The sequence below is a fragment of the Wyeomyia smithii genome, chromosome 3 (genome assembly GCF_029784165.1).
Source record: "Wyeomyia smithii strain HCP4-BCI-WySm-NY-G18 chromosome 3, ASM2978416v1, whole genome shotgun sequence".
Taxonomy (NCBI): domain Eukaryota; kingdom Metazoa; phylum Arthropoda; class Insecta; order Diptera; family Culicidae; genus Wyeomyia; species Wyeomyia smithii.
This window is the reverse complement of record NC_073696.1, coordinates 114,304,978-114,332,593: the sequence shown is the minus strand read 5'-3', so window position 1 is coordinate 114,332,593 and position 27,616 is coordinate 114,304,978. Positions and strand designations below refer to the sequence as shown.

General features: G+C 37.8%; 1 protein-coding gene across 6 annotated transcripts in view; it reads left to right on the top strand.

Annotated features, from left to right (window-relative positions):
- The window catches only part of LOC129731234 (tyrosine-protein phosphatase Lar), a 279,571-nt gene that overhangs the window by 102,427 nt on the left and 149,528 nt on the right, over positions 1-27,616 (top strand). For 5 of the 6 annotated variants that reach the window (XM_055691068.1, XM_055691072.1, XM_055691069.1 and 2 more), the window contains exons 4-6: positions 15,781-15,819; positions 15,954-16,085; positions 21,068-21,226. In XM_055691068.1, the coding sequence (XP_055547043.1) occupies positions 15,781-15,819; positions 15,954-16,085; positions 21,068-21,226 (330 nt within the window). The remainder of the gene's footprint in view (positions 1-15,780; positions 15,820-15,953; positions 16,086-21,067; positions 21,227-27,616) is intronic. The other variant, XM_055691070.1, reaches the window with a different exon arrangement.

The following is a 27,616-nucleotide window of genomic DNA, read 5'->3' as shown; positions in this document are numbered from 1 at the left end:
AGGGGTTTCGCACAAAAGGCATATAGAGAAATGTTGTTCACGTTCATTAAACTTCAGTTTGACTATTAAAAGTTATTTGAAAGCGTTAAAAAGCAATACAAAGGACAGACTGGCCCATAATACTGGTTGACCTATAATACTGGGATAACTGTAATTGAAATAATAGATTTTTCTTATATCTAATTCCCTTTAAATGATTTTATCCTAATGAAACAAACTAGGTAGTATTGTCAGGTAACAAAATAATTTTTTTGTGATTATAACATTTTTTTGGGTTAGTATTAGAAACCCTGAGTGGCGAATATAGGAACGCAATGGCCTATATAGAAGCTCAGAGGGGTCTCTGGATTTGGTAAATATATATAGAAAACAACTTCTTTCTCTCTTTTAAACCTGTTTTTCGTAAAGAATATTAGTAGAATTGTTAGATTTAACCGTTAAAGTTATTCAGTTGTTGAAGAAGACCTGATACTCTCCATACATGACGTACTAAGATTATACTATGACCGGTGCTTTTACTCTTAATGCTGTTTTACAAGTAGTTTTCCATTAGTAAAATATTTAGATTTGATTTTGTTCTTGACTAATGCCGGAAAACCAAACACAGGTACATGTGTATAGGGTGGGGCGAACTGATCGATTTTCCAGAACCAAGTTTTTTTGGTTCGTTTTGGGGCTCTAAACAATCCTAAACTTATCGGAAGTCGACCGGATTTGGGTTGAAAATTTGTATGGGAAAACTAACTTTTTTGCATTCTTCTCTATACATGCACTAAATTACGTTAAAGTATAGTATGTTAGATTCTTAACAACTTTCCAGAAGGCACTGAAGACCTAGGATGTCCCCAAAAATAGCTATAGCTGTTCAAATTTATTATGTCGGAATAAGTGCTGAAAATCATTTTTTCTGCCAGCACCACCAGTTTTCCGGCATCAGTAGGATTTCTCTGCGAAGTAACCTGTCGTATATGTTGCAGAGGGTAATTACCTATGATAGAAATCTGATTGCTATAGCTGATTTTTTAAGGACATCGTAGCTCCTTAGTGTCTTCAGCAAAGTTGTTTAAATATCAAAAAACCTACCTTTTGAAGTTATGAAACGAGTGGTTTTGAGCTTTTGAGAATAAAAGAGGCAAAAAAGTAGGTTTTTCAACCATCATCAGTAGTTGGACCGGTATACTGGTACCTAATGATTATTTCTGATACTTCTAATGGAAATCCGACTGACGCCTGTATACTGGTAGTGTTAGTAGAAAAAATAATTTTCAGCAATTAATTCGGCATACTCAACTTCGAACAGCTACAGCATTTTTTGCAGACATTCTAACTCCTTAGTGTCTTCGGAAAAGTTGTTAAGCATAAAAAAACCTACCTGTCATAAAGCGAATCGAATCCATATAAATAATTTAAATCCGAGATCACTGTGCGCTAAAAAGTTCGAAAGTATGGAAATAGATTAAAATTATTGAATAGAAATTGTCTATGCAATGGTTTGAATTATCATCTAAAATTTATTTTATTATAAAGTTCTGAGTCTGCATTTGCAGGACAAGAAATATATGCTTTCTCCTAATTTTGATGCCAGCGAAAACAAATATCACTACAATAATAATTTGAAAACGTTGTTTTCTCCCCTAGTAATGATTCGATGCAATCCTGCCGACACTCAGAATAAACCTGAAACGTAAATGCCTTCCAAAACGTGAAAAGCCAAATCACGCCACATAATTGAAATCAGCCGTGATTTAGGACTTGCGCTGGCGTCTTCATTAGTAAATTAGTCAACTTTCCGTCGCCGAAATCCAGCTAATGGTGGATCAGTCCCATTACCACGTATAAACAAGCCACCGCTCGTCGTTAAACACGAGCTAATGTCGCAAACTTCAAGCATTACCATTTTAAAAGTAATTGGAAACACTCTGGAAACAGCAACAGCAAATTCCATCTAATTGCTAGATTGCGTGGTTTTTCTCATCAGGTTACTGGCTGGTTGCGGGCTCCGAATGGTCGCCTAATTGGCCACCGCCACTATTCGTCGTCCTAGAGATGTCCGTAGTTACGGCGTCATCAGCCAACTTTCAAAACTATAACTACTTGACCGTTCGTGTCATCACCGACCGGGCTCTAGTTTCTAGAATTTGCATCACGGGAACTTATTTATAGGCGAAAAAAAATCTCGAGAAACGTACTCGAATGGTCATTTTCAGCGGACTACGTTGTAAGATGGACTTTTAACTCAGTTTATGAATCAACTCGGGCGTGACATCCATTCAACCGTTCTGCTGCAGCTGCATCGCTTGGTGGATAGCGCGAAAAAAGCTTTTACGTGTACGGCTGCGTGGGATATCTGGGGCTCTATGCAATCCGCAGTCCAGAATTATTCCTAGCTTCCAATTCGTTTACAGATTACTATTACAAAATATGATCAACTAGAATTAGTTTGTTCTATTTTGCAGTAAATAAAATTAGGAAGTTATTGCACTATCTCAGAAAGTAATATTTAATAAGGTCCCAGATACCCCTGCTTATCAAAATGCTATTACGTAATGGAAGAAAGAGTTATATGAAAAAAAAAAGAAAAAATTCGAAGGAAATATATCCGGCCAACTGCGTTTTCTTAAACTCTCCCGGGCAGATCATCTTGATTTAGGACCAGCACAAGATTTATTGGTGCCATGCACCATTCTTATTGCACGACGACCGACGACGTCGGCATTAAGAGCGGACTGGGCCATAAATTTCCCCCAAAACTGGACGTTGTTCGTCGTTCCGCTTCATCGGCGCTCGTCACATTCCTTACAAAGTGGCAGTGGTACCGGTACGTTGCGGTGTACTTTACCGTCGGAGGTCACGAAAGCTCGGCACGGTATTCGGCCGAAATGGCAGAGCTCAAATCTCAAGGGTAGATAGAGTCGTCAGGTCAAAAAAAGTCAGACTGCTGGCCGCAAATCTGTGTATCGTTTTAAATGAATCCGACGGAGTACAATTCTCTATTCAGATATTTGTTTTAGTGTCATAATAATTTAAGCAGAATAGTAAGCAAAGCAAATTTATGTCATCCCACTGTGGAATCTTATCTTGTATTAGGAAGAAACTATTTTGGACAGCTAAAGTAGCGAATTGGTTCATATTTCGGCCGGAAGTGAGCAGACAAACCGGCTGGGTTCATAAAAGGTTCAACATCTGGACACTGCAGCAATGTGTTCTTCCGTGCTAAGATAATTACGGGAGACCTGTGAAAACTGATCGCCTAGAGACCGACTGTTTCCATTCTCGATTAAATTTTTCCTCGTCCACTAACTGTATGCCGACATCGTTCAAAGTTGATGGAATATTCGCAACCTGCAGCCATACCGTAGAAGTGCAAGATCTCACCATGTGAGATAATATCTATGCATATAAATGTAGATATGTACATTCGGAAACTTTTGTCATGGGATTTGTATGCGAAACTCTTCTGCTGCACACTCTTGGCATCCTATTAAACGAAGACAGATACGGCAGCCTTCGGTAAATGGATTGTCCCCTTTTGGGCTACAGCTTGCGTTAGGCTAGAGAAACGGATTATAAGTGCATCCTGCTTGCGAGAACGTCCCATATCCTGCTTTTCTACCCCTGCCACTCTACAATATATAACCCGTCGCACATGTGCCATTTTGTTTTCCGTTTTCTAGTTTTGAATATCGAAGCAGTGCACGTTGCATAGTTGTACAACTTCGACAATTTACCCACATACATCAATAGACCAAGTAAACGACGTCAGGAGATTTCATTATGGAAATTGTTCAACTTTTGAAACCTGCTTGTCTCCTACGACCAGGAATTCTGTAGTCAAAATTTGCGTTTCCAAGCGTAGGTAACACGCACACATATGCACATACACGTTAGTGTGATCTTTCATCTAAACCATAAGTAAAGCTCCGGATTGTCATAATCCTCTGTAAACAGAAGCATTGACAAAAAATCAGTTCACAGCAGCAGAAACAGGCATCTGGCACAACTCGAACTTGTGTATTTTGTTCACCATAAATCCTGCCTGTTTTTAGCTGTTTGCTATCACGTCGTTGATTTTGGGAAACGTTCGAAAAATATGTGTCACACAGACAAAATGAATCTTATTCAAGATATCAGGAAACTGTCAAAAATGTTTTATCTTGGAAGTTTGCGTCACTCAAAAAATATTTCAGCCTAGACATTTATAGACACTCGACTCTTTTTTCCGGGCATTTGTCCTATCGTGATCGTTATTTGTCGTAACGTTATCATCGCGATAATTTTTCAGAATGTACCCTCACAGTTCCGGTGTTTGAGTACGAGCAATACTCTCTTCGACATTGTTGCAGTACTACTTGAGGACTTCGAATTCGTCATAAAAAGTTGTTTAGTATTGTACTTATTGAATGAGCTATCGACTTGCGAAAAATAACGTCTTTTTCGTTTTACCAAAGTTTTACGGTGAATATCATTTGTTTGGATTTTCAGAAGATTTTATTTCGTGACGGGAGCGATGCGCGATGAACACGAGTGATAATTTTTATTCTTGCTCACCAGAATACCATGCAGTTCTGTATGTTCTAACGTGTTCAATAAATTCGAATACAATTTTGAAATTTCATGATGATATGTATTTAATTTTATTTCCGACTATTTTTTATTCGAAGAATTTTTTTTAGTGAACATCTGCAGCAGATGTTTTGGAATAACAAACTTCATCAGCTTCAAACGCTTTTCGAATCTTTCGCAGGTAGTAGGCACGGATTCCATGAGTATTTCATCCCTGATTTTCTGGATAACCGCTTTAAACTGCTTCATAAAATATTCGAGATCTCATGATCAGCAAGCTTTGACATCATGCAGGACGAAACAAAAAATCCGCTTGATTCAGATCTGAGGAGCTTGGGTGTCATTCCTTTTTATCCCGAAAATCCGTTAAATCATCTCTACACCCGCCTTGAACCAAGTTCGCAATAGAGTTTGCGACTCCACCGCTTGTGGTGCTGCAAAATCGAACTTTTCAGTCTAACACTTAAGAGGTGTCCAGTTTTGTGTTGTTTTTAAATTGAATTTACTCAAATTTAAAAAATAACATATTTTTAAAAATTCCTCCATTTATATAGTCAAGTCCTTCAAAATGAGACCAAGAAATGTTTTTTATGTTTGCCCCAAAAAGAATGACATACAAATGAAAAACGCATATTTTTTGATGGAAAATATTAATAACTTTAAGTAAAATTGAGATATTTACGATGTCAGCATTGCAAATTGTTTTTCTTAAAAAGCTCCAAAAGTCGTTTGAAGACAGTTTTGAGATGAAACTTGAAATAAAAAAGTTAGAGCGCAAAATGTGTTTTTTTTTTTCAATATAAATCGGTTGTTTTAAAAGATAGAGAAAAACTTTTTTTTACAAAGGTTCTTAAAATTAAGGAAGCTGTAATATTGTAGAACAAATTCTTCTTCTATCTACAAAGATAAAAAAGTTAGATACTTGATTGCATCAAAAATGTTGGTCACCCTAATTTTTGATAATTTTTCAATAAGTGCTTTATTATATGTAACAACTTTGTAGAAGAAAGTTTTTCTCTAAAATGTTGCTATAACGCTCTAGACCCAAATTTCTCCTTAAATTTGGTTTCTGGACCATTGTGCAATGGGAAAATATATGAAACGGTTTGCTTCGTGTGCATCATGGCATCGGCCTAAGAAAACGAAGGAGTGCGAGTGACAGTCGCAGCCGATCAGCTGGCTGTTAACAGCGTAGGCAAAAGCAACAAGATATCCTCAAAATGAACAAAACTAGGCTGTCATATCTGAACGAACAAAATACATGCGCAACAATGAGCTGTCGTGTGCCTGTGTAGGCTTTAGCTGTATGTGAGCTTATTCAAGAGGCTGTTAGAGTAGAAAGAGAGAACAGTCGTCAGTATAGTATCACAACGCAGTTTTTTCCGAAGCCTGTCTACATAGACCGATTTATTGCCAAAAAAATGAGCCTCAAATCGTGAATTCAATAAAAGAAATTTTATTCTTTTATTCTCAAAATACTGGTTTCATTGATATAAAATCTTCAGAAGAAATTTAGTATATAAAAAACCTCAATAACAATAGATTTAGTTCGGAACTTCTCCCCTAGTGGCACTATCAAATCTAGCTTCTTAGTTTAGCATTTCAGTGAAACGGTGTCTTCTCCAGCACAGTTTTTGATAATGTTGCCTCATAAAACTTTGCTGAAGACCCTTTTATTTGAAATTTTCTTGTTTTGGAGGTATAACAATTTATATTCAACTGGTCCTTAGAATTAGATATTTTTCAAGTATATAAAAACTGTAGCGTTAATAATTCATCTTTAGCAGGTTTCGTCTGCTAGTTTCTGCCTAACTATAATCTGAAGGTTTACAAAAAATGATTAATATTTATATTTTTGGCAATAACTCGGTCTGTGTAGAATCTTTTAATTGTCTTCTACGAAGTTGTGTGTTTGAATGAGGTTATTTCTATATTTAAAAAAATTATAATGTTAAGGACTTGTGGAATATAAAGCGTTATACATATCTCAAAAACAAGAAAAGTTAGAAGAAAAGTGTTTTCGGTAAAGTTTTATGAGGCAACATTATTTAAAACTTCGCTGGGGACATCGTTTCTCTGAAGTGCAAAACTGAACTGAAGTTAGATTTTGTTGCGCCACTGGCAGCGTTGTTCCGAACTTAATCTGGAGCGCTCGTGCCACTGCGTGGTGGCAAGTTTTCAAACTGAACGTTGCCTCTTTTGCCGGATACGCTCTCTCACAATATCGACGACTTGCGGTGTCCTTGCCGATCGTGGCTGACCGGATCTTTTACGGTCCTTCAAAGAGGTTGTCTCCCTGTACCTTTCAATAGTTTTATAAACGAAATTTCACGAAACCCCATACGATTTCATACGTTTCAATAGTGTGCAAGAGCGGTCACCGGTTAAAAACCGCTTTACTACGACTTCCGAAATTGCTTCATCGAGCTTCAAAAACAAAACACAACTGACAGACAGAGTTTCTTCTGTAAGGCGTCGTACACAAATTACATAATGCCAAAATCTAGATTTCAGACACCCTCCTGCCCCTATGTAACAATGAATGGCGATTAAGATGACTCCCCCCCCCCTAAAATTACGTAACGCTAAACAACTTGTACCTCACCACCAAAATTTTCAATTTTTAAAAAATATCACAGTTACGTAACTGTCTCAATTACCCTCCTTCATATGCAACAATAAGTAACGCAAACTCAACCCCCTCCCCCCTCTATGCGTTACGCAATTTGTTTACGACACCTAATAAATAACCTCGAAAAGAGCAAAAAGGAAAATCTTTAATGAAAATTTGTATGCAAGCTTCAACCTTTGCAGGCTTACATGCAAACTAATGTTGAAAAATAACACATTATTATCAATCATTTGGCTTGCCTTTTGACGACACTCTCACTCTCGCTAGACTTGTTTGTTGTTTACTTGGGTATGAGAACCATCTCCATATTCTTCTCATAGCTTTTAGTTGTCAAATTTACCGTCAAATTTTACTTTTTTCCCAAAGTAAAACTTCCGACCACTCGACTAATTCGAGAAGTGAAGTTAAAACTATTTTTCTTTTTTGAAAATGAATCCACTACATATGTTGTCGAAAATCCAATAATATTAATAAAACGGTTTGATTTTTTTTCTTCTTCCAATTTTTAACGTTTCTGAAGGGAAGGATGAGGTGTTATAATTTGAAAATGAAATTTGTAACGACCTAAATCTCCAATCTAATGAGGAGTTTCGTTCGGTTACAGGGTCCGTTTTGGGCTTAAATCTTTGTAGAAATCGGGCCATTTGGTTGTTCAAAAAGTTTTAACATGGATTTATTCTGTCTTTTCTCATCACATATCCTACCTTCACGCTGAGTTCTACAGTACCCCTGATGAATTTCTCCTATCAAAATAAGTCCCTATCATAATAAGACCGGCCAGGAAAACGTGTTCTAGTTCTCTTCAGGGAATTGTAATTGTGGCGCGATATTGGGAGAAAGAACGAGGTTTCGAAATGATTCGTGCCTCGTGACAAAAAAAGTTCAGCTGATAATAAAACTAGTAAACAGAGGTACGTTCGTGAAGTCTCTCGAGGGAAATGTAATTGCGAATATTGGCAGTGGGAAAGCCGCTCGGTCGGTATAGTAGAACAGTACGCTTGGAACGGAAGGGTAACAACTTACTCGCAAGCACGTATATGAATGACAAGTAGCAAAGAAAAATCAACTATTTTTGATTTGGCTGATGCTTCGCACTGACGGTTTTGTAGGTCAAAAACTTCATTTTGTGCTATTTTAATCCTATTTAATTTTTCAAAACGATCTGTGTTACGTTTGCGGTAAAAAATGAACTGTTTTCAAATGGTGGTAAAAACTAACTAGGACAGATACTTAAGTTTGATGAATTTCTCATGGAAGGTAATTATGTTAGTTTACTTGCAAAAAAAATTCTACGTCTTTGCAAGCGGCCTACCGGCATTAACCCGGAACATTCGCCATGGCAGACGAAAACATGCGTGTAAGCATGTTTTTCAATTCTTTCTTCGTTTTATTTATCGATTCTTCCTGAATTTTCGCGATAAAATAGTTGAAGTAGATCTTACGCTTTAAGTTTGCCTAGAGATCGTTGATGGGACGCAACTTGTTGACCACATCGATATTCAGCCGCTCCATACCCTACAACGATCGCTTCGAGTAATAAGCCGACACCAGATCAGGTCAAAACACCGCGTATTTGGCCTAATGTTATTTCTTGATGAACGACGCAACTTCCGGCAGGTACTTCGAACTATAAATTTCCCCGTTCACGGCCAGTCCGGAGCGAAAGAAGAGCGGCTTTGGCATACCCTACTCTTTGATTGTCAGCCACAGCAGTATAATCTTGGAGAATTTGGTGTGTGAATTGAACTTCATCTCGGTGCTCACTTCATCGTGAGGAAAGTAAAATACGAAGTTCCCTGCCAGTCGTTGCCATCCAGGCTGAGACAGGTCTCGTTGTCACAGGTCTCGATTTGTCGGGAAGTTTGACTTGATCATCCTATTCAGGCACTGCCGCTGCGTCATTGCCTGTAGTTCCGAGACCAGTGAACGGAACTGCTGCTTTCTGACATGTTTATCAGGTACTTTTCATGCCGTGATGTAGCCACCTTTCCGTCGATCTTCCTCTTCAGCATTCTTTGGAGCTTCTTGTCGCTTAGGCTCGTCGGCCGTCCGAAACTGGATTTTCTTTCAATGCTCTGATTGTTGTCTAATAGTGCCAAGATGTTGTATATGCCGAAACGGGCGTATCTGGCGTTCACAAAGTAGCGCACCATGTCCGTTTTCGACGTGGCGGGGTACCGTTCTTCTAACGCGCACACTTCTTAAAAGAGTAGTTTCACTGTTTTTGCCGTCACGGTTAGAGTTCGACTGATAGAACTGTAATTTTTTTTCTGCTGCTGCATGGGTAGTATCCTCAGCGCGTGTGAAGGTAAACCCATGAAAAATCGGCAATTTTCGTCCCTTTTTTTGTTTGATTGGTTATTTGATCGGTTGTGATGTTATCGGCAAAATCATAGGTAGTAGTTTTGTCCCTCCAAAAATATACACCTTTTTTTAAAGGAAGCAACCTCAAAAAAAATTATAAATTAAATATCTTGATTTTTTTCAAATCTAGTGATTTTGAAAACTGCACAATTTTAGCCGAACATTTAAAGTTGTTTAAACATAGAGAAATGCAAACTAAAAACGTTTAAGGGTAAGACCGCCCCCTTAAGCAATTCTGTTTATAGAAAAAAAATTTGCGGCTGCAATTTCATTTTTTCTTCGCTAAGAGGTTCTTCTATTCAATACCCGCATTTAAAAAATAAGAACTGAAATATTTTTGTTTATTTTCCAGCTTTTTTTTAATTTTAAAAATTCATTGAAAATGTGCAGATCTTTTTCATGCGGGGTAAGCCCGCCCACCAGCGGGGTAAGATCGCCCACCATTTTTTGAGGATAAACAATATTTTTAGGGCCGAAACGGTTGATTCTATCGGTATAGTGTCTCTGACAAAGTTGTAGATGGTATTTTTTTCTTTTTAAATAAAATATACACTGTGAAAAATCTGAAAAAAAATTTTTTTCTAAGTTTTAACTTATTTTTTTTCTGATTATTCAAGTTCAAATCAATGTTTAGGTAACTTTTTTGGTTTTCAAAATAAATAGATTTTTCAGAATTGGGGTTTTTCAAGATATTGAATTCATAATATAGGTATAGATAGGTATATATAATATAGATAGGTATCTTTAAGCTAAAAATTAAAACTCATTAAACCTATCTGTATGATTCTTTTGAAGACTTATTATGTATAGAAAAATACTAATAATTATTATTTCTTTCATTAATATTTTCAATTTTCTATGTTTTTTTTTTTTTTTTTTTTTGAAGAACAAAATTACCAACGACTCTATACACCAAATAAACCGTCAAAAAAAATTCTTCACAAGAATTGAGCTATTAATATTTCTATTACTCCATGATCCAACAACCATAACATTTTAGCTTACCTTTTGTAGATTTTACAGGCAAAAACATGTTTTTTTTTTCAAAAAAATTTGAAAAAAAATATATATTTTTAATTCTATTTCTATATTTTTTCTTTAAATTTTTTTCAGAGTGTGTACTTTTTTCGAAAGTTAAAAACTACTATTTTCAATTCTGCCGGAGACGTCATACCTATCAAACACACCGTCCTGGCTTTAAAATTATTTTGGTTCATTAACACCATTTTCACACAGGTTTACTTTTTACAAAAATAAGTCTTGTTAAAATATATTACTAGAAAAGCTTAAACCAAATCGAAAATGGTCGATTAACATCGATGTCTTATGTGGCTTGAAGTTGCTTTACTGATCCTGTAAATATTCCCTTTATAGTGTCGAGGCATTTGGGTCTTGAAGTAAAACGACAAGCAGTTGGATTCGTGGCGGTTTTACCCCTTGTATAGTGGGCGACTTTACCCCCAGTGGAACATTTTCATATTTGACCGAAAAAGTAGTCAAAATTACAAGATTACTCACGGCCTTCGATATTTCCTAAAGAAAATAGATTCAGGCAAGCGATTAAACATATATTCACGAACAAAACAATAGATTTTTAGACTGAAAAACCTTAAGTCCCGTTGCCGCAAAACAATAGCGCATTGACTGGTTGCCAGCTGAAAGGATGTTTTTGATTATTTCTGCGACCGTTCGTGCACTATCAAAACAGAAAAACGTGCAAAATGTTATGTAATTATACTGTAATAGACACGTTAAAGAAATTTTTCAATTATTTTATAACTTGGTAGTAAAACTACGGTGGGCGGTCTTACCCCGCAGGGCGGTCTTACCCTGTTTACCCCTAAGTGTTCTAAAAACAAATAAAAAGCAATACCTATTACTATCTACAGCTTCGTCGAAGACACCATCAATAACGAGATTTCAAGCAGCATAAGAAAATGATTTCAATCGGCTACTTTAATTTTTCTTTGAGCAGATATTATTGTAGAAATGCAGTTTTGCACTATTTTCAATTTTATTAGTCACGACGGATTGAGATGCTTGTAACAAATTTATATTCTATTATACATATAAAAAATTAGTAAAATATACTTTCAATACTAGGATGGTTATTTTTCTTCAGTGTACATTTTACTTAAGAATATTTAACTGAGACTTTAGCAGCAATGTTTTTTCAATTGAAATGGTTAACTTCAACAGAGAAAAAATACATTGCGTTCGTTCACCCCACATTTCTTCCACATAACGTCCAACAGAAATTAAATTACGGTTTCTCTCATGATTTTGCGGCATCATTACCCTTCGTGATATTGCTGCCCTTGAATCAATTTACCATTATTAATTGAAAAAAATGCACCATTTTCACCACTAATAAAGAGCATTAATGTTGATTTCATCAACGCAGACCCCATTAGGAGGAGTATATATTCTTTCATGTAATGAGCGAAGCCGGTACCGCACCAGTACCTAGTAGTATCCCCCCCAATCTGCACGAGAGTCACAATTAAAATAGGACTTTTTTCTTACAATCGTCTCCCGAACGTTTTAAAAAGTATATGGAAATAGTTTTCATAATCGAGTAACCATTACTTTTCATAGAAAAACTTGTGTTTATTTTCTTACAAAAGACACTAAGGCATGATTAGAAAACAAATATTTATTTAATTTTGTCTCTGTGATAATTGAACTACAATTTATTTATTTTTTCCAGAAGGGTCACAGACGAATTCATTTTACTTGTGGAACGAAAGTATTTTTTCATTAAGTAGTCACGGTGGTAATTAAAAGTACAAATGGCCTTTTGTCTTAGAATAGTCACCAAGAAATTAAGAGGCACATTTAAATTTTTCTTATAAATGCATAGTGACTTTTCATAGAAATAGTTTCCCCAGTTAGTCACTGTGACTTTTGTAAGAAAATATTTGTTAAAAGTTTTGTTTAATAGAATTTGTGACCTTTTGAAAAAACTTATAAGTTATTAACATTGTCACAGTGATTTTTGTAATAATTTTTTTTTGATTAAATAAATATCAGAAAAAGTAAACATCGTGCTTTGACCAACAAATGTTACTATTTAATCACCGTGACTTTTGCAAGGAAACATATGCCAAATGTTGTCATTGAAGAATATGTGATTTTTCTGAAAGTTCCCCGGGATTTTAGTAGCTATCCTTTTTTAACCAAGTAACAAAAAAAAATGTTCAATTTAATAAGGTTACATATTCTCTGAAAATAACATTCGATTGGGATTGTCTCAAAAAAGTCATTGGGTCAATTGATCTTTATTGAAAAATCAAGAAATGATCTTAAACCGGAAAATGCATCTTGTTTACGAGAGTCACCAAGAATAATTGGTGACGTACACCTAAAGTTTGTTGGCTCACTAAAATGGGGGAAATGCTTGCTAAAAGCGGCGAAAGCAGTCGATTATAAAATTAAAGTATAATATGATTTAGACGTTTTCCTTGAAAATTTTCATTATTACAGATTACAACAGGAGTTACTAATAAACAGACATTTGCCTTAAAAGATCAACAAATTCAATTTTTCGTGTTTTCAAAATATTAGAAAATTAACATATACTATCTAAGACTTAATTTTTTTGAAGGCGCATGAAAATTGTAAGGGGTAGGCGCTATACTTTCTCCATGAAAATGGGATTGCATTTGAAAATAGCGCTTGGCATTTCATTTCTCGCAATTTCAACTTGTTCTATGTTATTACTTATATATACACATTCAAGCATTTCTAAATTTTATCGGCGAAATAAAAAAAACTAAAACATCAATGTTCGGGAGTTGGTCACGAATAGTATATTTTGTTTTAGAACTTCGTCACGAAAAATATTCATTAATGTGTCGATAAAAGTATGTCTCGCGGTGACAATTTAAAACAAAAACAAAAACGTTTCTGGTTTTTCCTATAAATATCACCAAGTTAAAAATATGTAAATGTAGACAATTTCTAACAAACCACTTTGTGACAATTACTAAAAGTTTGTATTAGGCTCTAAGCCCCGCCTTTTCGACGCTTTTTTAGCATTCCTGACCATTTACAGAACATATTCCTAATACGAATATAAATCTTCTCTTAAAGGTCACCAACATGTCATTTGTGCAGACTGCGCCGGAACCCATAGCAAGCAGCAAAAATTTTCAATTTATGCTACTCAGTTGCAAGCTTGCAGAAGATTGTTTGAATGTGCTTGTGAATGTGTATTATTTTACACCGAACCATATATTTATTAGAAACCGTTACCATTCTTCGTACCATCGGGACACACGTATACCGCCCGGCTGACAGTCTTTTAGGGTGGTTGGGTAGAAGTTAGAGTAGTTTCTATCCTGGCAAGGCTTGATGAAACTAATGACTTTTTCAAATTAATCCTCTGTTCGTCTCATTGTGAGTGGGGTTTGTTGATTTAGAGTTGGTTGGAAAAACTAAAACATGACTGCAGCAGCGGAGCTAAACTCGATGTATTGTTAAATAGTTTTTATTACCTATAAAAACGATTTGAAAGAATTTTTTGTTTTCACTTCCGGTTGATCAATTCGGCAGGATACGGGATTAAAAATCATTTCACTGTGTTACAATAACAACATACACAGTTAAAACTGATACAGGGATTATTTTTTTGACTTAACTAATGAAGATATTTGTAGCATGCCCAGAACTAAAGCTGAATAGTTACAATGTTGAATGTTGTGCTCGATATTTGTATTGATCGGTGGTGGTGGACTCCGGCTAGTATTGCACCTGTCCCCACCGAGGAAGTAGCCGCATGTAACCATCATCATTTTGATTACTCATCTTGTTTATACAACCCTTGCGTGACCTCTCGTGCTGGCACGAAGTGGCTGATTTCGTGGTGGCCCGCTTCTCTTACATAGTTGTTGCAATAATGGAATTACTGGCACAATACTGGCCGGAGTCATGTTCGCAGTCAGTCCAAAGGCTTCTCGCTTTGTCAGGTCGTGCCAAAACGCGATAGCTGGGATGGACCTGTTTTATAAATTTATTAGTCTTTCGTCCCCGGTTTATAATGGATAGTAGAAAATAGTAGCAAGCCAACCATGTCTGTACCGGTCATTCACGAGGTCAACACATATTATAGGATGTAGTGGGATAAACCATAACTTACTCCAACATTAACTTGAACTCTACTTGCTGTGAATACTAATTAAATTATTGTATAACATCAATCACGGTGCATTAATGCATCCATCTACTGAATGATATCCACATTATACTCTATTTTTTCCATGCTATCAACATGACTGCAAGTCATTCACTTCGTTACATTTAACAGCGATGGAAATCAAATTCTTCGCATTTTTCACAATCCAACTTATTTGGTCGTAAAAAGTAATATCGTCATTCCATTCTGCGAACAAACGGGCGCCGGTTTATATCTCAATTAGAAAGCTCCAAACCGTGTCGGCAGAACGTTTTGGGGAAAATTGTATTCAGAAACGAGATTCGTCTCCATTCCCCATTTCACATCTGCCGACTGCAAACAAAATCCAAATACTGTACCTCAAATTCGAGCCGTCACTCGGTCAGAGCAACGACATTACCTTTCTACTACCCCAAAAAAAGAACATTAAAAATTCATGTAACGTAATTTTGGTTAATTATACCTCCTCGGACGGTTAATTGGAAACCGGTCCTGCGGCTTTAGCCCTCCATCCTAGATAAACCGTCGGCACAAGAATTATAATTTGAATATAAATTGTTTCGAGCAGTATCGAGCGCTCGCAAAATTATTCTCCCTCGGTTGCTTGAAAAAAGGCGTCTAATGGCACAGCCTTTGGTTGATTAAAAGCTTTCACCACCAACTGTAACAGAAGAACATTTCGTCCTAGAACGCTACAAGTATCTCCCGAGAAACTAAAACTTGAACAAATTGTTTAATTGTGCACTCAGAAGCTGGCGAGCGTTCGTCTCGAACCTTTCCAATTGGCAATTCCAAAACCGAACTCTGAGCAATCACCCGCTAAATTAAAAGACAGCATCTAGCCAGCGAACGTTTGCTTTTTTTTAGTCATGCGGAAATTCGCTCAATGGAAACACCAAAATTCCATTTATCTTCAAGTAGGCGGCAGGCAGGTGGTGGTAGTTGATTTTACCCCCTTTCGCTGATTTCTCCTGACTAAGCAAACTCTTCGAACGTCGAACGAATATCCTTAACCGAGCTGTTGTTGTTTCCGTCAACGTTACAGATGGGAATTTCTCCGATTTTCCCTTCATCTATCTGACACGTAAGTGGTTTTTATCCGGCAGAACGGAAATATCTATTTATTCTGGGGCCAATAAACGGCTCAAATGAAGGAGAAGAGGAAAGCTAATTTCGCAAATATTTAACATATCTTTGCTCTTTTGCATTCCATTACAGATCCACCGGAGATCATCAGGAAGCCATCGAACCAGGGCGTCAGAGTTGGCGGCGTGGCAACGTTTTTCTGCGGTGCAAGAGGTGACCCCCAGCCGAATATTGTGTGGCGGAAGAATGGCAAGAAGATTATGGGTGAGTAGAAAGCGTACTTTTTGTTGATCGATCGGTGAAATCGTACCAGCCACATATCTATTTCCGAGCAGCTGTGTGTCTGTTTCAGTTAGGAAGTTAATAACAGATTATTTTAACAATGTTTGGAGCTTGTCATTATATCGAAATTGAAACGATTAGAGATTTTTTCCTGGTGAAATGATAAGATTTTTCCAAAGTCACTCATCTTAAGAAGAGACACTACTCTGGAAAGTCGGAAAATAATCAATCAATGTCGGTACTACTTGGATAGATTCCCATTGTGCACCTGACGAAGGTCAGAAAGCTGCGATGGGCTGGATATGTCGCTAGGACACCCGATGACCGTGCAGTAAAGTTGGTTCTCTTTATGGACCTCACCAGCACCAGACACAGAGGGGCCCAGCGAGCTAGGTGGATTGACCAGGTTGAAGCGGATCTGCGAGTGTCGAGACGCTGAATAAATTGGCGATTCTGAAGTATTTCTATATTGCTGAAATGCGTAAGAAACATCTCAAAAAAATACTTTGAATAGATTTTTTCAATAATAACTTGATTAATAGCCGCAAAGTTACAAAGTCCGTTTTAAGAAGCAAGTTCTCGTGGGCTCGGATCATAGCTAGAATTCAGGCTGTTCGATGGCTGTTCGGTTTATTCTAAAGTTCCCCACTAACCTTTCTTGGGGTATCTGCATAGCCACAGGGTTACAGATCCTTCTTTGCCAAGCGGATGGTCGTGGGTTCAAATCTAAGTAGAATCAGGCCATTTGATGTCGAAAACGACTTACGCGGATGGGAACCTTCTCACGGATGCCAGCGAGGTGGTCGACAGGTGGAAGGAGTACTTCGATGGACACCTGAATGGCGAAACAGTAAACAGAAGCGGAGCAAGAACTGAACTAGGAGCACCAGCAGCGGGAGACCGAGTACCAGGCCCCGATATTCATGAAGTTCTTTGTGAGATTGGGAGCTGAAAAACAACAAAGCCGCAGGCAAAGACCGAGCGAGCTCTTGAAACATGGAAGAGAGGCGCTGGCTAGAGCGCTGCACTGGGTCATTTCCAGGATTTGGGAGGAGGAAAAACTGCCAGACGAGTGGATGGAGGGAGTCGTCTGTCCCATCTACAAGAAGGGCGACAAGCTGGAGTGCCGCAACTATCGCGGTATCTTGCTTATCAATGCCGCCTACAAAATACTCCCACAGATCCTGTTCCGTCGTCTATCACCTTTAACCAGGATGTTCGTGGGTCAGTACCAAGCGGGTTTCATGGGAGCCCGTGCCACCACGCACCAGATCTTCTTAACCCGACAGATCTTACAGAAATGTCGCGAGTACAACGTGCCCATACATCACATCTTCATTAACTTCACGGCTTCATTGACAGTCGATCGAGAACAGCTATGGCAGATCATGCACGACAACAGATTTCCGGGTAAACTGACTCGATTGATCAGAGCCACCATGGCGCAAGTGATGTGCTGCGTGCGTGTTTCGGGGATACTCTCGAGTCCCTTTGAATCGCGCAGAGGGTTGAGACAAGGTGATGGACTTTCCTGTTTGCTGTTTAATATCGCCCTTGAGGGTGTCATCCGGAGGGCGGACATCGACACGAGGGGCACGATTTTCACAAGGTCTGTTCAGCGTCTGGGTTTCGCGGATGACTTCGACATCATATCACGTAACTTTGCGACGGCGAAGGAAACTTACGTCCGACTGAAAGCTGGACGGATCAGAATGCGAATAAATGCGTCGAAAACAAAATTCATGCGAGCGAGAGGCTCCAAGGAGAACAACATCAGCCTCCCAACTCCAGTCTCTGTAGACGGTGATGAGCTTGAGGTGGTCGACGAGTTCGTGTATTTGGGGTTACTGGTGACCGCCGACAATAACACCAGCAAAGAGATCCAGAGAAGCATCCAGGCAGGAAATCGTGCCTACTTTTCACTTCGGAAGACACTTCGATCGAATCGAGGGCGACGACGCACGAAGTTGACGCTTTACAAAGTCCTCTACGGGATCGAGACAACAACATTTCTCGCGGAGGATTTTAACGCTCATGGAGTTTTCGAACGGAAGGTGCTGCGGACTATCTACGGTGGAGCACAGACGGACGACGGAAAATGACGACGGCGCATGAACCATGAACCGCTGCTTGGAGAGAATCCCATTGCACACCCGTCGAAAGCCAACAGGTGGTGGTGGGCCGGTCACGTTGTAAGGATGCCGGACGAAAACCCTGTGAATTAACTTCTCTTCAGCAACCCTACCGGTACCAGAAATAGAGGAGCGCAGCGTGCACGATCAGATCGATGGAGACTTGCGGGTGATGAGACGCCTGGGGAACTGGCGAAACACAGCCCAAAACCGAGCAACATGGCGACAAATTCTTGGTACAGCACGAGCCACCACGGCTCTCGTCTGATTGGTAAGTGGTAAGTAACGTTTAAAAGGGAGGGTTAAATGATATTAGGCGTCGTATACAAATTACGTAACGCTAAAAATTCAGGTTTTAGTCTTACCAAAGCGGACTCTGTAACCTTGCGGTTATTCTCCCCCTCCCTTCACGCGTTACGTAATTTGTGTACGCTGCCTTACACACAAGCACGGATTAAATGAAAATAAGCATCTCACTCTCAATAGCGATATTGCTAATAATAGAAGCAGACACTGTTTCTGGTCATGGCGAGCAGTAGGGTTTGCAATCCCGGGAACGATTTCCCAGCGGGGATTCAGCGATCTTAAGCAAAGTTTTACAGAAGGAAACTCTATATTTGGGCCTAACGAAAAATTGTCAGCGGAACTGAGGCGATTGATAGACGATTGTTTATGAATTTGTGGAGTGAACTTGAATAAATTTTTTTCTTCAATTGATAATTAAATTGTAAACGATTGTTTGAAACTTTTTATTAATAAACTTTATTTGAAATCTCATTTTTGCAAAGGATTTTTGCCTTTCCCGGTTCCCGGGAATTCCCGGGAAATGAGATTTTTCATTCCCGTTTACCGGGAAATCTATTCTCGGGAATATTGCAAACCCTAGTGCAAACCCTTCACGGAAAAAGCTCTAGAAATTTCTGTGGATTTAACTCAAACAATACACTAAAAGACAAGTCTCATCTAAACAACGATAAAAATCAATTCGGAGCTATTTTCTCGTTTTAAAATTTTGCAAAATTCACTTATTTAAATAAAATCTATAATAAAATCTATAAAATCTATATAACTTAAATAAAATCAGATTTTGACATCGTTTTCGATAAATTTAAAAATATGTATTTGTCTCGTCATATCAATAATTGGCACAGCTTGAAAACGGTTACACCTAGAAAGAAGTATGAGCGTGCAAATTCTTCAAAAGTGATACACAGAGTTTTATTCTGCTACACTGGGGTCTTTTTACGCGGGTTATTTTTGAACTTTTTTTAAACACGATATTGTTACAATAACGCAGATTATTTCTACGTGATTTGGAAGATTATTTGTACGCTCCATCAAATAAGTTGAGTATAAATAAATCTAATCTAATCTTTTGAACGCTGTACAATCAACCGCGTAAAAAAAGACCCCAGTGTATAAGTTGTACTTAAATATCCGTAATTTTTTCAGAAAGCTTCAATTGTTAAGATTAAAAATACAGAATCTTCAGAACTTACTCTGTGTCAGAGTTTGGGATGTTGATTCGGCTCATGTTATGGCCTAGCCACAAGTTAATCCTGGAGAGTTCTTCTGGCACATCGGAGACGGCATTTTTTGGGAAAAATTAAAAAATAAAATCTGTTCCAGTTAGTAGCAGAGAATCAGTAACATTATATTCCAATTAAAAATAACACTGATCAATACACTGCCGTGAGATGACAAAGTGACGTAAGTGTCACTTTTTCGCATATGGGTTTTTCATGCCAATTGGTTCATTATTCGAAGACCTTTCTTTTGATATCTTCCTTTTTGTTGTTACTTATCGTACGTTGCATAAAATCCAAAAAAAAAAAACAAAGTGACGTAGACACGCATTTCAATACAAAAGAGACCATAAATTCATTCGCTTTTGGGTCGTACTGAAATACCGATCACTTGGATCTGCGTCACAATGTCATATCACGGCGGTACAGGTTTGGCCCTAAAGCTCAACCTGGAGAAAAATGAAAGATTATAGCTTTTTAACCATTTCTGCGAATTTTGGTGCCCTTAGCCACTATCGTTTTTCCAGAGGCTCAAATATGTCATCTCATGAACGTTGAAGCGACGAACCCGGAGAGCAATTACTATGCGACACTTTGACGTAGGTTGACGCATTTCTACACTGGTTAGTGACACCAAATTTCACAGAAATGGTTAGAAAGCTTTATTTTTTTAGTGCAACTATTTTGAGCTTAAAAGCAGCCAGTGTAATCTAGACAAAAATGGCATTTTTTACAGTGGTTGAGATAGAAATGTTCCTTGATTCCTTGACTCACATGTTTGCTTTCTCGTCAAATGTGAATTTTATATTGGATCTTACAGGAAATTCTTGATTAATAGTTGACCATCACTAAATCATTGTGATTATTGAAAAAACGAGAACCTTTGTGTGCGATATATGACAGCGACAGTGATGAAGATTTGTTTTCATCAATTCAGATTTCCAATTGCGTACGCGCAATATTACTTCTTTTCCTGTTTTGCTGACGGGGGCTTTTTAGGCGTTGAAAATTGTACTATCCAAGCATATCAACTAATAATCGGTTTAGAATGCGTCCGTCGGTTCAAGTGCCGGTTTCGGATTTCCATTGTTTAGCTGACAATGTGTGACAACTCATGCAGCGCTGGTTTGCCATATACACCGGCAGTTTGCCCAGTCACCTGAACTAATTATAATTGAATACACACGTATCCATTTCACTGCACCGGAAATAGAGTGGCAACGAACGGAAGTGCACTTGTGTGACTAAAACATTTTATCATCCGTCTCTATCTCTTTGTCTACTTTCTCTTCCCCCTCCCAAATAGGTACTCAATCGCGATATTCGGTGATCGAATCCAACGGAGTCTCGATGCTGCGTATCGAACCGGTCCGTGCCGGACGAGATGATGCCCCGTACGAGTGCATGGCGGAAAATGGAGTCGGGGATGCAGTTTCCGCTGAAGCAACCCTAACGGTCTATGAACGTAAGTATTTATGTGCTATTAATAACATCCAGCAGGCCACCATAATGGACACAAGCAAACAATTTACTAAACCGTATGGGCAGTTTCGTTTATATTTGTATATATTATACAATGTGACGCATTGAAATCATGTTGTTTTACAACGGGTTATTATCATGTGGAGTATTTACGAATAATAATTCGAAAACTCAATTTTGAAAAAAAAGATATAAATAGTTTATGTTCCGCAGTCACTTTTTCGTCTTCATAGGTCTGCTATATTTTAATCTTTCTGCAATGAAAGCATCACGATCATAATTCCGAAGGAAATTCAAACAAATTCCATCGGATTTACATCTTTAATTATTATTCTATGAATACGCTGCAAAGGCTTTGGTGACAAACTAAAGGAATAGATGCGCTCATCGTACCGCCCACCGCACCTGCTACTAATCCCATTTAGTACGGAACTGGAAGCAGCACTGACGGGGTGCATTTTTACACAACCGGCTCCACAGACTGATAAATAAATCATGAATGCTTTGACGTTCTCCTACATTTTTATCCACTTCCGGTGAGTTAATTCTATTCTTCCCCTCTGCTACAAGCTTTGAGAATCGCAAAGAATGCGTTTAAAATATTTAATTCTAATAGGATTTTCAAGCTGTTACCTCTAGTTGAAGAAATTTATCTCTGAAATATTATGCAGGCTGTGAAGTGAACGATGAATGAATAAAGCAACATTTTGAGTCATGCCATCCAGCGGCTATCTATTGTAATATCATAGCTATCATAGCAAATAATTTATTCGAAGGATTTGATATGTAATTTTTTTCCGGAAAAAAATGCTCTACAAAACAGCCTCCAATAATGTTTTTAATTTTTTCGCAAAGACTTTACCAGCAATACTTTCTTTGGAATTTTCCTGACAATCTCCGTGAAACCATAGGTTAAAAACCGCCGGCGCAGGTGAAGACCTTACGAAACACAATTGCATACATTTGCATATTTATGAAGAATTTGAATTGCAGAATGCCTACGAAAAATGAGCTTAGGAAAAGCCTTTCAATTCTGAAGAGAAGCATTTTCAATTCCATCATCGAACCAGTTGATGTGAATATATATAAACATTTTCAATACGATTAATAAACCAGCTGATGTGAATAAATAATCATCCATAATCTTTTATCGCTCGTGTAAAGATCAGATAAAACCGTTGCACATCGTATTGTTCACGAGCTTCTACAATGCCTTGTTTTCCTCTAATATTAGATATTCAAGTAGGTTCGCAGAACCAAATTATCTTCTTTGTAAACATTCTCGCAAAAGTCCATTCCACAGCATACTTGAAAATTGAAAACTGAACGACACCAACGCACAGTGGTCGGAAAGGACTGAAATCAGGGCGAAATTAATAAATTCTCAGGGTTGCCTCCTAGGTGAACGATGTCTTCCCGAAAGTTGATCGTGAAACCATTGGTCAACTTTTGGTAATGGCTATGTAGTTCAAAATTTCACCGCTAGGGCGGCGCTGTCACTAACTTCTCAAAGAAGCAAAATAGAAGGATAATGTCTAATGGAAGTTTGTAGAGAATAGTATTTTGAGAAACTCTTCCTTGGATATGAAGTTAGTACCTGATGTATTTTTTGAGAAATTCAGCAAATAATCTCAAAAAACTTGATGTACGGCTACTTCTAGCATGTTGAAGAAGAAAACCCCGGAAAATCTCGAACTTCATCATCCAGGTATATTAAACAAAGTTCAGGTATGCGTAACGGCTATCAACATTTAGGTAGTTTGAATTTTAATTTTATGAGTGGAGTTCTAAGCTCACTTTGCTTGCTAAAAAATGTCCGCTTGCGTGTCGCACGCTCGTTTTTGTTTTTTAATATTGTGAACGTTTCGGCGAAAATTGCCCAGAAAACTTTTTTGTTTCTGTCGCCATGAACACGAGGGAACATTATAGTCTTTGAATGAGTACGGGTACCAGCGGGGATACCATTTAAAACTCTACACAAAGTTGGAGTGCCAAGTATTTTTTCATACTTATTTTGTGGAGAGCTTATTCCCTTGAAACAACCCTAAAAAAGGATAACTGAAGTTGTAAGAATGCTATAGTAAGGCCATAGAATCAATTTGACACTATTGTAACATTCATTACTACTTCTGCATTCTGTAATAAATCACCTGAGTAAACAACGTAAAAATAGAGAATTTGTGAGTGCACAAGAAGCCAACTTTTTCAACTAAGTTAAATGTATGACAACATTAATAATCCCAACATTCTGATGATTTTCCACTAGCTTAAACTTTGAAGAAATGATTCCCGAATAGGGCTTGCTCGATGCATTAAGTTAAAAAATTGACTTTTTTCCGACTTTATGCAGTTCCAGACCACTGTGCAACGGTGAATATTTTCTGTTCGCTCGCTTGTTCCCAGAAATCATCGCCCGTCGGGATGAATTCGCTTCGCAAAATGACACGCAATAAGTTTAACATCATTACGCTTCGAATAGAATTCTCCTTTTTCGTTCCGTGCGCGTTTTAATATTTCTTATCATCTTGATTTCCTTCACCCAATAAAGTTTTCATTTACAATTCGCATCACTCGACGACGCTGGGAGCTTAATTTTCACTTTGCACACGGAGGTAAATTTGAGCCAGTGGAAAATTTCACGCACTTCCCCGAAGCGAATACCTCCGCCACTGGAACAATAAGCCCTGCGAGATGAACTCACCGAAGGTCTTTCGTAATAACCGAGTAATTCAGTTGTGTTTGAGTTTTCTTCGAAGGCAGTAAACGGCAGTTTCAATTGTTAATATCTATATAATACCTTCATAATACACCCCACCAGACGCCGCCAGTGTATCGTTTGCTCATTTATGCGCTCTTTGGTGATAGCTGCTGGAAAACATTCATCTGTCGGCGGCCTTCCGGAAACGCTGCAGTATTGTTTTTGCCGAAGACGACAAAGTTTGCACAAACGGAAGGAAAATTTTGATTACGAAAAGTTAGTTCCAATATTTATCGCTGGGTGATGTTCCAGTTGTTTCAGCAAACTTAAACTGAAGCATGGCGCGATGTAGTAGCCTTTGCAGAAGATTAAGTCCGAAAGTATATGCATCCCAATCAACAGAATAAATACACAAATTAAAAATAACAGCGTAGCAAATGATGTTAAAATGTCCATTGAGACTCAAAGGAAATAAGCTTCTAAAAATGCTGTAAAAAGCCAATTTCCTCACGTTTTAGGTTATACGTTGTTAACTTCCGTTGCTTAATACTTACTCTCTGTTGCCTAGAGCAGTCCGAACCTAGTGAGCGTGAAATAGAGCAAGTTAAAAAAATATAATAACAGCTGAAAGTCAATCAATATTTTGCTTATGTTTTTGCCTTTCTCCTAGAAAGTTATAGCAATCACTTGCAAAACCGAAAGTATAAAAGTGCTCCAAAGGGCCGAATGGCATATATCACTCGACTCAGCTCGACGAGCTGAGCATTTTCTGTATGTATGTGTGTGTGTATGTGCAAATTTTTATTCTCACTCACTTTTCTCAGAGATGGCAGGACCGATTTTCATGAAACTAATTGCAAATAAAAGGTCTTGTTGTCCCATAAGACCCTATTAAATTTCATTGTATTCGGATTTTTAGTTTAGAGGTTATGGTTCAAAAAGTAAAAATCATGAAACATCATTATCTCAAAAACTACACAACCGATTTGAACAAAATTGATTTCAAATGAACGGGCTACCTGAAATACCCTTAACTTTTGAATTTCATAAAGATTAAATTTGTGGTTCAAAAGTTATAACAAGAAACGTGTTTTGAAGACTACTTAATCTCACTCATGTTTCTCAGAGATGGCTGAACCGATTTTCATAAAACCAGTGTCAAATGGAAGGTCTAGTTGCCCCATAAAACCTAATTGATTTGTTTTGCAATCAGACTATTACTTCTCCTGTTATGTTTAAAAATGTGAAATCCAGCTATGAAAAGGAACATATTCCGAAGACTACTTGAACTCACTCACTTTTCTCAGTGATGGCTGACCCGATTTCTACAAAATTAGTGTCAACTAATAAGTCAAGCTGCCTCGTAACACCCTATTGAATTTTACTGTAACTTCGTCTGTAAAGTACCGAAATGTGAAAATCACGAAACTTCATTATCTCAGAAACTACACAACCGATTTGATCAATATTGATATCAGATGAGCGGGCTAGTTAAGGGTTAACTGATGAATTATGATTGAACACGTGGTTTCAAAGTTTGGCTGCCCTATACGTTCCCATTTCATTTGATTATAATTGAACTTAAGCCACCGGTATGTATTAAATTGTTAATAAAACAACGAAAGTCTATTATTTCAAAGATTACATGACTTATTTGAACATAACTAGTGTCACACGAACAAGTCATCTCTCAAACTTACAAATAACAAACTTCATAACAATTTGATATGTGGCTCAAAAGTTATGGAAAGAAAAGAAATTCAAAGGCTATTTAAAACTATACCTGCTTTGATTGATATATGTGGTCTCAGCATAATTTAAATGTGGTTTTGTATTATTGGAACGTTCCAAATTCATTGATTCCTTGCCTGCCGGTACCCGGATAACTGTTCCATAATGAAAAGCAACATGTTGAGAAAACGGCGATTTAATATTATCCGTGAATATTCGGATTTCCAGCAATTACATCCAGAACCAATGACCAAAACAGTTTCATGGCAGCACAAGTTTGTCGTTGAGAACAAAAAACCATGGATGAAATTGGTTCTGCGTTATATAACTTGAAAAACAGACAAAATGGGCCAAAATATGCGGGTACATTTCAAAAGTATTCGCATATTTTGTCCCATCACATATAAATTCAACCAGCAACCGGCTGTATCATTGGCAACGTAGTTTGTACTACAGAAAAACAACATCAGTCGAGTTAATTAAATGACATACTTCTATATGCCTAAAATAAACCGATATTCACTAATCTGGAGCAAAATTATTTGTTTGCAGTTTGTACCACTATGCAGTGGGACTGTAATGCGGGTACTTTCAATATGGGACAAAAACAACTTGGTATTTTTTCCATGTTTTTCCATACAAAAGTATCAATTTTAATTTTTTTCCAGAAAATATGATAACAGTTAAGTCTATTCTCGATGATAACTCAAAAGTGACCAAAATCAGTATGGGACAGTTATGCGGGTACCGGCAGTTGCGATGTGTTTAAAGTCTGCAAATGCACGACGAATCGGCCATAGGATATGATCAAAGTCAAAAGACAAATCGTTTGAAATGATTGGTTTTATCCAAATGACAAAATCTTCGACTTTTGGCTTTTGGCGCCCTAATTCTGAATATATTGATATTGGGTGATATTCGGTCATTTTTAGCAAATTTTCTGGCATCAATCTGACACCGGAAATACTCGTATTGGGAGGTATTTAGTTATTTTGGTTTGTTTGTTTGTTTGTTTATTGATATGGTAGCGTTAGGTAAACCTTTTCAAACTGCTACCTCCGAATGTCACTATTGGTACAATATTTATCTTATACTAGTTCTATCTTATCTTAACATTTAATTTTGCTACATTTAAGAACGGTTCCAAAATTCTAGACAGCCCCTTTTAAAAACTGCTTCCGATGTCGATTGTTTGATAACAGTTGGTAAGGAGTTCCAATTTACCACACCCCGAACGAAAAATGAATTTGAGTAGTTACTTGTGTTGTTGCGCGGGATAATCATGTTTTGGAGACGGCACCCTTGAGACGGTAACAACTTTTGAAAGAGCACTGGCGGTGACCGCGATGAAATAAGCTTCTATACGAACAAGCAAGAACAATAAGCATACAAATGCTCAATAGAACAGCCAATCAAGTTTTTTTGCAGCTGGCTGACATGTGCGTAGCGTCCTAGCCCGTATACGAATCGTACACAGCTATTGAGTGCAACACGTAGTCGGTCCATCGATCTAGCGCTTGGGTTAACATGCAGTGTGTCTCCAAACAGGAAGTGGGGTAGAACTAAAGATTTAAAAAGTTTAAGCCGCGTATCAACTGGGGCAACGGTTGCACAAGCACGAAGCGAACGTAAGCATGCAAAAAAATTTCCGTATTGTTGGTTTATCAGGCCATCCCACTGGAGGTCCGATTGGATCACAAATCCAAGGTTGTTTGCAGAATCCACCCAGTCGATGATTTGGCCATCGAGAACAATATTTGGCAGTGAGTCGAGCTGTATAGCTGTATAAACAGCGCTTTACTCTTTGTTTGATTGACGAGCAGTTGATTGTGCCGCGACCACTCCGCAATCCTTTCCAAATCTGCGTTTACCGTTGCAATTAAGCCACGCGAACAAGCACCCAAACGGTTTATAAATAGTTCTACATCGTCTGCAAACATTTGA